Below are 12,905 nucleotides of genomic sequence, written 5' to 3' on the forward strand. Positions count from 1 at the left end.
ACTATAAACATATGATTTAGGAATTTGAAGTTAAACACTGGAACAGCTAGTACTGTTGAAAATTCTGCCTCTTGGCTCCTTGAATCAGGAATTGGTTTGGCACAAGGGGAGGCAGGGGAATTGCTATTCATTACTGCTGTAGAACTATTTGACATCTCAAACTATGTACTTATATATATTTGATTAAGATTAAATATGAGGGATCCCTGGGTGGCGCAGCGGTTTGGCGCCTGCCTTTGGCCCAGGGCGCAATCCTGGAGACCCGGGATCAAATCCCACATCGGGCTCCCGGTGCATGGAGCCTGCTTCTCCCTCTGCCTGTGTCTCTGCCTCTCTCTCTTTCTCTCTCTGTGACTATCATAAATAAAATTAAAAAAAAAAAAGATTAAATATGAAAGAATATAGTCTTCAAAAATAGTCTTAAATGGCTGAATAGTATTCCATCATGTAGTTGTACCATAATTATTCAGTCAAGTCCCCTGTCATTGGTTATTTAGATTGCTTCAAAATTTTTCAACGTTATAAACAATACTGGAACTAATGTATTTTTGTTTGTATCTGATTGCTGAAAGAAAAAAGCCAAAGAGTAGGAATAATTTAGGATTTTCTTGTATATATTACATCATCTATTGAGAGTTTGGATTTTTAAAATCAGCATTTTACTATCCTAAACAGTGGTTAAGAAACTTTATAATTTTATAGAAATGAGAATTGAAATACCCACAGACATCCTGGATGCTAAAAAAAAATGCTATTTATATCACTATTTCTTTTTTTCTTTTTTCTTTTTTTTTTTTTAAGATTTTAGTTATTCATGATAGACATAGAGAGAGAGAGGCAGAGACACAGGCAGAGGGAAAAGCAGGCTCCACACCAGGAGCCCGATTTGGGACTCAATCCTGGGTCTCCAGGATCACGCCCTAGGCCAAAGGCAGGCACCAAACCGCTGATCCACCCAGGAATCCCCTTATATCACTATTTCTTGTATCATTTGGAGCTTGCAACATTTTTTATCTTCTAGAGTTTTTCATTATCACAGGCTTATAGCTATTGCATAGACTGTCCTGTACAGAAGTTGTAGAGCAATAGAGTATTCTGAAACCTATCCACAAAACCAGTGTATGAGGTTTTTTCTTTTTTAATATTTAATTTTTTTTAATTTTATTTATTTAAGATTTATTTATTTATTTATGATAGACATAGAGAGAGAGAGAGAGGCAGAGACACAGGAGGAGGGAGAAGCAGGCTCCATGCTGGGAGCCTGACGTGGGACTCTATCCCGGGACTCCAGGATTGCGCCCTGGGCCAAAGGCAGGCGCTAAACCACTGAGCCACCTAGCGATCCCCATTTAAAAATTTTAAAGTCCTGGTCTTTTGTTCTTTCCCCCCCCCCCCCAAAACATGTATTTATTTATTTATTTGAGGGCCTGTGTGCGAGTTGGGGGAGGGGCAAAGGGAGAGACTCTTCAAGCAGGCTCCCCAATGAGCCTAGAGCGGAGCTGGATCTTACCACCCATGAGATCATGACCTGAACCGAAACCAAAAGCTGGATGCTTAACCAACTGTACCACCCGGGGGCCCCAAACCAATGTATGTTTATAACTTTTTGGTAGTGGGGAGAGGGTTTGGATTAAATAGGTGATGGGGATTAGGGAGTGTATTTGTCATGATGAGCACCAGATGATTTATGGAAGTACTGAATCACTGTGTTGTATACCTGAAACTCAGCTAACACTGTATGTTAGCTGACTGGAATTAAAATAAAAACTTAAAAGAAGTAAAAAGTCCTTTTAAAGAATATGTAGAAAGTACATTATTGTGTAAAGCAAATAAAAATCCTCTAAAATTTTCTTAAACTTTGTCATTCCATCTCATCTAAGCTGGAGTGGACATTTACATTTTTGGCCTTTAGTTTTTAAGCTATACATATATTTTTTAAAAGATTTTATTTATTCATGAGAGACACAGAAAGAGAGGCAGAGACACAGGCAGAGGGAGAAGCAGGCTCCATGCAGGGAGCCCAACATGGGACTTGATCCCGGGACTCCAGGATCATGCCCTGGGCCGAAGGCAGGCGCCAAACCACTGAGCCACCCGGAAATCCCCTCGTACTTGGATCTTAATAAAGAAGTACATCGGGTGTATTTCTTAACATGGTTGTTCTATCCTTTTTGTTTTTTTTTAAAGATTTTATTTATTTATTTATGAGAGACACGGAGAGAGAGGCAGAGACATAGGCAGAGGGAGAAAGCAGACTTCCTGCATGGAGCTTGATGTGGGACTCGATCCTGGGACTCCGGGATCATACCCTGGGCTGAAGGCAGACCACTGAGCCACCCAGGCATCCCTGGTTGGTCTCTCCTTTTTCCAACCACTGATTTTCTTTTTGGAGAAGAAAGGAAGTGATCCATTGACTATAAAGTACAAGTTTTCTACTTCAGTGGTGCCTACTCTACAGCTACTATCATTTATTTTAACAATCTGTAACATATTTTATACTGTGGCAGAAAATTGTTTGGCATAGGAAAAGCTACAAAATTAATGTTTTCCTTCTCATCTTCCTTTTCATTCTTACTCATACTGTTTTTTTTTTTTCTTGACTGTTCTTTTAAATAATCTTTCTACAATTTTTAGAAATTGAGACATAATTCACATAATGTAAAGTTGGCCATTTAAAGTATACAATTTAGTGGCTTTTGGTATATTCATAAGGCTATGTAGCCATTACTACTAATTTCAGAACATTTCCATCATCCCCAAAACAAACCTTGTACTATTGGTAGTCAGTCTCTTTCCCCCTTTCCCCCATCCCCTGGCAATCACTAATCTACTTTTTATCTCTATGGATTTACCCATTCTGAACATTTCACATAAATGACACCATACAATATAGGGTCTTATGTATCTGGTTTTGATCAATTAGAATAATGCTTCCAAGCCTTATACATGCTGCAGCATGAAGCATTCCTTTTTATGGCTGAATGGTACTCCCTTGTATGGACATTTGGGTATTTTCTGCTTTTTGGCTGTTAGCAATAATGCTGCTTTAAACATTTGTGTACAGGTTTTTATGTGGGCATATGTTTTCATTTCTCTCTAATGTACCTGGGAATAGAATTACTGGGTCACATGTAATTCAGTGCTTAACCTATTAAAAGCTAAGTTGTTCTTGTCCTGCATTGTTAAATGGTATGTTTCTCCTCCATTAGGTACCAGAATTTCTGCAGGGGTAGGATATCCTCAATTAGCTCTTGGCTATACATTAAAAACCAAACAACTTTCATCTAAAATAGTGGTTTTCAACCTTGGCTGCCCATTGGAGTTAACTGGGAAGGTTTAAAATCAAACGGCTCTCACCCTCCGAGATTCTGATTTAAGGCTTGGGCCTCTAGGTGATTATAATGTGTAACCAAGACTGGGAACCACTGTTCTAATTCTGACTGGAGTTAGACTTGCTCCTTGAAAAGGGGAAGGCAGGGATTTCATATATATACTTTTCTTGGCAAAGCTGCTACACATTTGAATGACTTGATAATGTGTCTCTCTACTCTCCTCTTTTTAACGTATGTAATTGTAATTGAAGGCACATACTCTGAATCAGTCCACCGAGGTTTGAACCTGACTATACTATGTGACCTTGCAAAAGTTGCTTAACCTCCTTGTTCCTTAGTTTGTATATATGTAAAATGTGGAATTAAATAGTGTTTACTGTGGTCTGAATGTTTGTGTCTTCCTACCAAAATTCCTATGTTGAAATCCTAATTCCTGCTGTGATGGCATTATTAGGTGGAACCTTTGGGAGGTGCTTAAGCCATGAAGGTGGAGTCCTCATGAATGAGATTAGTGCCTTATAAAAGAGGGTCCAGAGAACTCCCTAGCCCCTTCCACCATATAAGGCATCAGCAAGAGGGCCCTGATGAGAACTTAACCAATGCTAGCACCTTGAGCTCAGACTTCTGCTTCTAGAACTGTGAGAAATAAATTTCTGTTGTTAATAAATTACTAAGTCTATGTTTTTTGTTGTTGTAGCAACTTGGACAGATTAAGAGAGTATTTTAAGGATTAAATGAATGAGTGTGTGTGTGTGTATTTTTAAAAAATTTCTTAGGATAGTGTCTTGCATGGTGATGCCCAGGTGGCTCAATTGCTTAAGCATTCAACTCTTGGGACGCTTGGGTGGCTCAGTGGTTGAGCATCTGTCTTTGGCTCAGGTCATGGTCCTGGGATCCGGGATCTAGTCCCACATCAGGCTCCCCTTGGGGAGCCTGCTTCTCCCTCTGCCTATATCTCTGCCTCTCTCTGTGTCTCTCATGGATAGATAAAATCTTAAAAAAAAAAAAAAAAAAAAAGCATTAGACTCTTGAGTTTTGGTTCAGGTCATGATCTTAGAGTTGTAAGATTGAGCCCCATTTTGGCTCTGTGCTGGGCATGGAACCTGCTTAAGAGTCTCTCTCTCTGTCCATCTCCCTCTGAGCCCCGCCCCCTTCTCTCAAATAAAATATTTTTTTTTAAATAGTGCCTTGCATGTATAGTGGTTTGTAAGTATTGTAGTTGTTGCTGTGATTCTTCTTAATTCCTTACTATTTAGACTTACAAAATGGTGAGTAGTGACTATTAAAAAGTTACTTGCCACTTAAAAAAACTTCTGTATATGTTGATTTCTTTCATAATAATTAACAATAAAAAGCTGAGAAAGTAGCGTGATGACACTTCATGTATTATTCACCTGCTTCAACAGTCATGATCAATCTTGTTTCCTCTGTACTCCCACCCATTTACCCACCTCTGAATTATTTTAAAGCACATCCTACATGTTACCTTTTAAATAGCTTCTAATTACATACATTGTCTTTGAATCCCTGATTATTGGTAGGAAGGTTGGAGAAAGAGAATATACTGGAGGTGAAGAGCCGTGACGGGAGATTGATTGTATTCCGGTATGGAGTTGTAAATTCTCTATTCTAGCTAAGTTCTCTGCTTCTTTGTGGGACCCTCTTTTATTCATGCCTTATTAGAATTTTGCCATGAAAGTGCTAAGAACTTATTCAGAACTCATGAGAACCCATTTCTGCCACCTGACATGAATAAAATATGATTCCCAACCAAACTTCAGCAAGGGCCTTTGCTCTAACCATTTGTTAGCAGAACCTTTAGGACAAATTGTTCTGTATTATTTCTATACCTTTGTGGTTTGAAATGGTGATCATCTGTTAATGAATAAAAATACTCCCACAAACTTTTACTGGGAATATGTGCCAACAGAAGATTCCTCTCAAGAGAGGCTAAGAATTCATAATTATGTTTATGAAATAAGATCTAAAATTAATTCCTTGTCTTTTTTCCTCCAGTCTTATGAATCTGCTTTCTTGGTTGTCATAAGCTATTTTTTTTTTAAGATTTTGTTTATTTATTTGAGAGAGGGGGAGATTGAGGGAGTACGAGTTGAGGGGGGCATATGTGAGGGAAAGGGGCATGGAGCAGAGGGAGAGGAAGAAGCAGACTCCCCACTGAACAGAGACATCCCCCGACCAGGGCTCCATCCCATTATGATGAAAATAAATGCATGAAATTTAAAATTAGCATAACTACATTGCAAACTATTTGGTCAATTGGGAAGAGAAGAAAAATCACTCTTAATTCTATCACCATTGTTATTGGTTATATTTTAATGATTCCCTTTTAGACTTTTTTCTATCCGTATTCTTTATAGCAAATATTTGATTATTTTTAAGTCTTATTTTGTTCACTTCATATACTGACCTTCACCATTTTATGTGGTTTTGTGTTTCCTCAGCCTTAGGAAAAAAAAACACAAAACATTTTAAGCAGTCTTTAATTTTTTAAACGTGAAAAAGCTATATATATATATATATATATATATATATATATATATATATATATATATTTGTCTAGATAAGTACCTATCAGCCGGAAACTTGGCTTAATTTAAACCTGTTTAATATCTGTCTTGACATGTGCAGACTCATGGCTGGCATGAAAATAGTTCAGATGTAAAAAAAAAAAAAAAAAGAAAAAAAAAGAAAATAGTTCAGATGTATAACTCATATAGTATTATCAACTTTAATATTTGTATTTAGCCTTATAAACAGAACAATTAATATTTAGTAGCATTTAGATTAATATCACTTATATTTAACACTGTTGTTTTGCTTTTCTTTTACCTATTTCTTTCTGCTTCCCTAAGAATTTTAAAATAATGGCTGACACTTGAATACTGGCCATGTATCAGGCATTAATAATAAGCATTTTGTATGGATCATCTTTTAATCCTCATAAAAAGTCTTATCTCTATTTTACAAATGTAGAAACTGAGTTGTAGTGGGTTTAGCTAACTTGCCTGAGGTCATACAACCAATACATTTTGGGGTCAGAATTTGAACGCTGGAATTCTTGCTACTTACCACTATGCTAGCCTGCTATGAACAGAAATTCCCACTTGCTGTCAATATATTGATTACCATGAAAGTATAATCAAAATATACCAAAGAGAATCATACATTTTTATCATACAGTAATAAACAGTATGGGTGTAACTGGTAGAGCAATTTACATTGGGATTAATTTTATGAGAAAGAATAAGTCACGAAGCTAACTTAGTAAAATATTTTATGCAAAATCTTTGCTTTCCCATATAAAATGAGTTATTTTTATAAAATCATTCCTATACGGGATCCCTGGGTGGCTCAGCGGTTTAGTGCCTGCCTTTGGCCCAGGGTGTGGTCCTGGAGTCCCGGGATCGAGTCCAGCATCAGGCTCCCTGCATGGAGCCTGCTTCTCCCTCTGCCTGTGTCTCTGCCTCTCTCTCTGTGTCTCTCATGAATAAATGAATAAAATCTTTAAAAAAAAAAGTCACTCCTATATTGGTCTAGGCAGGACACTGGAATTCATGGAGATTTATTTTTATTTTTTTTTAAAGATTTATTCATTCATTCATGAGAGACACAGAGAGGCAGAGACATAGACAGAGGGAGAAGCAGGCTCCTGACAGGGAGCCTGATGTGGGACTCGATCCTGGACCTGGGATCACGCACTGAGCAAAAGGCAAACACTCAACCACTGAGCCACCTAAGCGTCCCCTGGATGGTGATTTAAAGTGCTGTTTCTTTCATTACTTCTTATGTAGCTCTCCATTTTTATCAGGGAAGACATGGATTGCTTGTTGATTCAGTTCTTTTTTTTTTTTGGCTTTTTTTTTTTTTTTTTAATTTATTTATGATAGTCACAGAGAGAGAGAGAGAGAGAGGCAGAGACACAGGCAGAGGGAGAAGCAGGCTCCATGCACCAGGAGCCCGATGTGGGATTCGATCCCGGGTCTCCAGGATCGCGCCCTGGGCCAAAGGCAGGCGCTAAACCGCTGCGCCACCCAGGGATCCCTTGATTCAGTTCTAAGACCTTTTTCTTTGCATTCCTTCTTCCCAGTAGTATTAGTTTCATTTTCTAAATTTAGATAATTTTAGATTCTACATGATATTCTTTTAAAAAATTATTTATTTGCTTCATTGCCTAGGAAAGCAGTTTTTTGTCATATTTTTGAGTTTATTTAAGTAATCTCTATACCCAACATCGGACTTGAACTCATAACCCCAAGATCAAGAGTTATGTGCTCTACAGACTGAGCCAGCCAGGGGCCCCTAAATAATATCAGATTCTAAATTTAAAAAAAAAAAAGATTTTATCTATTTATTCATGAGAAACACAGAGAGAGAGAGAGGCAGAGGGAGAAGCAGGCTCCATGCAGGGAGCCTGACGTGGGACTTGATCCCAGGTCTCCAGGATCATGCCCCGGGCTGCAGGCAGCACTAAACCACTGCACCCCTGGGGCTGCCCCTAAATTATTTTAAAACAGCTGAAAACCATGATTACTCTTGTCCTTGTAGTTCTTCCTTTAATTTTTTTTTGTAAGATTTTATTTTTAAGTATTCTCTTCTCCCAATGTGGGGCTTGAACTCATGACCCCAAGATCAGGAATTGCATTTTCTACTGACTGAGACAGCCAGGTCACCCCAGTTCTTCCTTTAATTTTAATTTAACTGTCTTTGAATCTGTTGAGAAGTTTTTATGTTTTTATTATAGAAAGCATCTTTGGGGCACCCAGGTGATTCAGTTGATTAGGTGTCTGACTTTCGATTTTAGCTCAGGTCATGATCTCAGGGTTGTGAGATTGAGCCCCATGTCCAGCTCTGTGCTCAGTGGGGAGTCTTCTTGAGATTCTCTTTTCCTCTGCCCTCCCACACTAAAATAAATAAATAAATCTTTAAAAAGGGGGGGGCATCTTAAATTTTGAATTGAGCTGTCAGGATGCTTAGTCTATTTTCAAATTTTCAGCTTTTCTTATATCATCTGGTATTTGTTAAGAGAAGATGCATCCAACAGTGAGACCAGTTTCTAAACCATGAGTTATCTTTGGTTCCAGAAGATCTAGACATGAGTAATAAATCTGCTCTTTACTGACTCAGACACCTTGAGCAAATTACTTGAGCCTTAGTTTCCCCAAGTATAAAGTGATATAATAAAGATAATGACATATATAAGTACTTAGTACCATATATGACACATAGTAAGTACTCAGTGAACCTTTCTTCTTCCCCACTGCCCCCAGAGTTTATAAAAAGAAGTTAAGATAAACTTGGAGGCTTCTAGAAAGCCCATAGTAAAAGATATGTTATAAAAGCATTGAGGGAAATCTTGCAGTTACCTCTCAAAGGAAGCATATACTATGCTAAAAAATTAGCATGGTATTTTAAGTTCTGGGAGCATGAAAAAATGACACAGATATTTAATCTATTAGGTTATATCTAAGAACAGTAAGTTTAATGGGATATGTATGTCAAATGATGTTTCCTTTTTCCTTCCCCTCTCCCACCTCTAATTCTCTTTACTACAACATTCTGGATAATCTTTTCCTGACTTCATAAGAAAAACTTCTGGAGATAATAATATGAGTAAAGCTATATAGCTAATTCTTTTTTTTTTTTTTTTTATAGCTAATTCTGAGTTGCACCCTGCCTGATACTTTCGAGCAGTTTAGTAAAGGCGAATAAGAGCTTGAGGAGTATTGTTGCTTTGTCCTTCCCCCTTACAATTCAGCTTTGTTTTTCTTATTCCCATGTACTCTAACCGTGTTTTGAATAACCTCAAGAATCCAGAGTAGAGGTCTTAGGCAGCTGTTTCCTGACATCAGCTTGTCAAACATGGGAGAACTTTACATAATCTGTTTTTTGTCTTGTGTGCCCTTCAGGAGAGAAAAAAAAAAGGAAGTACTAGGAAGCACTTGGAGTTTACCAATGGGTGTGTCCCTAAAAATGAACCTGTTGCCATGCCAGGACTGATTCTTCATATTCACCTCCCAGCTGTATCTGCCTTTTTTTCTTTTCTGTTCTTTTTTTATAATTAGAAGTTAAAACCCTTGGAATCTTCTAGTTTGACAGAGGTCAGTTTTATATTCACGTCTCTCTCTGAACCTATATGGAGTTTTGCTCATTTTCACTAGGATAGGAAGATGGCAAATACTGATATGTACTTGGCAGCAATCAGGTCAGGAGTAGAATTACAAAATTATACAGTTTGAGAGATCTGGGCATCCTTATGCCCAGAATGTCTTCCTCCCCACAGGATAGCATATTGGAAAACCTGACTGTGGGTGTCACTTCCAGGGACTGTGTAATTAGCATGTATTACCTTTCTCATCACTTTCTGCTCTTTTGGGCATTGAGGAGGTATAGACAAGTGGAGCATTCTGAGAAGGGCAAGCTTTGAAAGGTATCTTGTTGGGGCTCTGAAAGTAATGGAGAAGCATAAAGTTACCTGGAATATTACAGAAAGAAAAGGTGGACAGGTAAGAGGTTACAAAAACAACTTTTCATAATTGTAACTATGAAAGATTAACAAGAGAAACCATAGCATGAACAGATCTGTGATAAACCTAATGGCTCAAAGATTAGCAAAGTAAGGCATGTGGTTCTATTTATGCTTCTATCTAATGAATGATCAGTTTATAATTAAGGAAAGACCTTTATGGGGATCCCTGGGTGGCTCAGAGGTTTAGCGCCTGCCTTCGGCCCAGAGCGTGATCCTGGAGTCCTGGGATCGAGTCCTAAGTCAGGCTCCCTGCGTGGAGCCTGCTTCTCCCTCTGCCTGTGTCTCTGCCTCTCTCTCTCTCTCTCTCTGTGTCTCTCATGAATAAATAAATAAAATCTTAAAAAAAAAGACCTTAATATCTTAATTTTATATCTTAGTATATCAACCTTTTGCCAGTCATACAATGGCAAGCAAGATATGAAATTAAATTTGCAACTTTTTGTAGTAATACTTTTTATTATTAACAATAGTAATTAATAATTTTTTTCATGAGCATTAAATAACTTTAATCAATGTTCAAAATCTTAATTAAACCTAAAACAGCCATGACAGTAGAGTTAATAAACAAGACTCCAAAGGCAATGCGTTTTTGTACTGAGAATATAATATTGTTGCTTCTTGTTTTATCGATGATTCTACAAAAAGTGATGGTTAGCTATGGATATGACTAAAAACATTTGTGTGTGACCAGCAGGCCATTCCAGATCATACATATGTAATGGCAATTTTTGCTTTGGGTTTTTAGTGGATATTTGCAGGCTGTGTGCTACTGGTACACATAGCTTTGTTTCTAAGATCCACTTAAATATTTTGACAGTACATCTTACTTTTTTACTTATTTATTCATTCAGCACACATTTGCTGGAGTATCAGCTCTCAGATCCTATTAGGTGTTAGAGATAAAAAGATATAACAAAATCTCTGCCTTCCGAAGGTTTAATCTAGTATATTCCTGACTAACCATGTTCCCTTCTGGTCATTGAGTATATGCCATGGCAGGGTTTCTCAACCTCAGCACTTCGACATTTGGGGCCAAATAATCCTTTCTTGAGAAGGGCTGTCCGAAGAAGAATTATAGTAATATTTACAGCATCCCTGGCCCCTATTTACTAGATGCCAGTAACACTACCCACTCACCCTCCCAACTCGTGACAATTGTTGTCAGATGTTCCCTGAGGGTAAATACCAGACTTCATGTATATCATTGACAAAGAACTTTAGTAAAATTGCCAAAAGAACCTTTGGTACATTTTCAAAAATGTAATACAAAAAAAAAAAGTACAAAGCTAGCAAATGTAACGAAAAGTATAGTGTCACACAGTACTTATTAACTCCATATGAGTAATTTTTTTTTTAAGACTTGATATATTTATTCATGAGAGACAGAGAGAGAGGCAGAGACTTAGGCAGAGGGAGAAGCAGGCTCCATGCAGGGAGCCTGATGTGAGACTCAATTCCAGGATCATGCCCTGAGCCAAAGGCAGACGCTCAAACACTGAGCCACCCAGGGGCCCCTCCATATGACTTTTCAAAAAGGAATACACAATCATAGTACTGAATAACACCTTCTAAATGTGTTGTATTTCATCTGAATATCTGAATCTTCTCTGAGTTATGAATTACTGAGTTACTATATATGGGAGAATAATAATTTAGTTTCTTAGGGACTTCACTAAAACAACAAACTATAATTGGAAAAGGAAAATCCTCTGAAAAATTTCAGGTTTTTTCTGAGTTTTGTGTCAACATTACCCTTTTCTTGTTAAGAATGAAAATATTTCATTTTCTCCAATGAGTAGCCTTGGACACCTGGCACATGTCTAGAATGTTTCCTGTGTTCTTCAGGTACTGAGTTTGAATTGTGTTACTTTATTAATGAAATACTACCTAACTCTTAAAGCTTGCCTTCTAGTATGTGCTCCTCAAAGAAGAGAGATTACTTTCTCTTTGAAACAGCACTTCACTAGAAGTCCTGAAACCTGAGTTTCGGGTCACTTCTGGTACTAACTAGCATTTAAACTGTCCATTTATCCTTTCTTGGTCTTAATTTCTTCACCTGTGATAGCTAGCTAGTTAAAGATATAGATAGGCTCTTTTATCCTGTTTTCCAGATAAGTATCCAGAATTCATAATGCACATTCTTTGTTCAAACTCTTTTGTATCCTTATTTTTTACAGAATATCCACGTTTCAGTGTCTTTGCTTATCAAAAGTTTTAATTCATCATGGATAATCTGTCACCAGAAGAAATTCAGCTGAGAGCCCACCAGGTTACTGATGAGGTAAACGTTTTACTTGGAATAAGTAATTCTCTTTCAGTCTCACAGTGGAAGGATGAGAGGACCTTCTTAGATGTCCATTTTGGCATCCCTCCCGTCCCTGTATGTCCAAGAATGCATTTACCTCAGAGTGCTATTGCTGGCCCCTTAGTTTTTCAGCTCACCAAAAGCTAAATAAGTGAAAGAAGCTTGTATGATTTTTTTTTAATCATTGTTTAACAGCTACTTACAACAAAGATAACTCTAGATTTGAGAAATTGGAAACATCTGTCTAATATATGGAGATTTCTGCTTACATTAAACTTTTATAAATAATGTTAACTTTACCCTCCAAATTTTCTCTTAAGGAACAACTGGTAGGAAGAAAATAACTAAAATTATAGTGATCAACTTTGTTTGTTTGTTTTAAAGGTAGGGAGGGATGGCTGGACTAACAATATTTTAAAATAGAGTAGCAGCATAACTATATGATCAATTTTTTTTTTTTTGGCTACATATTTTAGAATACTAAAACCCTGTATTTTTCTCTAGTCTCTGGAAAGTACAAGGAGAATCCTGGGTTTAGCCATTGAGGTAAGAAAGTGTCTAATCATTAAGTACAGAAGTTGTATAAGCAGGATCTTGATAGCACAAGCTGGAATTTGTGTTGAATCAGAAGTATATGGTATCAGTATGCTTTATTATTTGAAACCAGTAATTGCTGAAATTGTCAAACCATGCACTGATGGGCCTTTTCTGCTTTTCCCAT

General features: G+C 37.4%; 1 protein-coding gene across 6 annotated transcripts in view; it reads left to right on the forward strand.

Annotated features, from left to right (window-relative positions):
- Positions 1-12,905, forward strand: part of SNAP23 (synaptosome associated protein 23) — a 38,765-nt gene that overhangs the window by 9,640 nt on the left and 16,220 nt on the right. For all 6 annotated transcript variants that reach the window (XM_035709123.2, XM_025473062.3, XM_035709124.2 and 3 more), the window contains 2 exons: positions 12,057-12,160; positions 12,689-12,730. In XM_035709123.2, the coding sequence (XP_035565016.1) occupies positions 12,104-12,160; positions 12,689-12,730 (99 nt within the window). In that variant the 5' untranslated portion in view covers positions 12,057-12,103. The remainder of the gene's footprint in view (positions 1-12,056; positions 12,161-12,688; positions 12,731-12,905) is intronic.

Source organism: Canis lupus, chromosome 30 (assembly GCF_003254725.2).
Source record: "Canis lupus dingo isolate Sandy chromosome 30, ASM325472v2, whole genome shotgun sequence".
Taxonomy (NCBI): domain Eukaryota; kingdom Metazoa; phylum Chordata; class Mammalia; order Carnivora; family Canidae; genus Canis; species Canis lupus.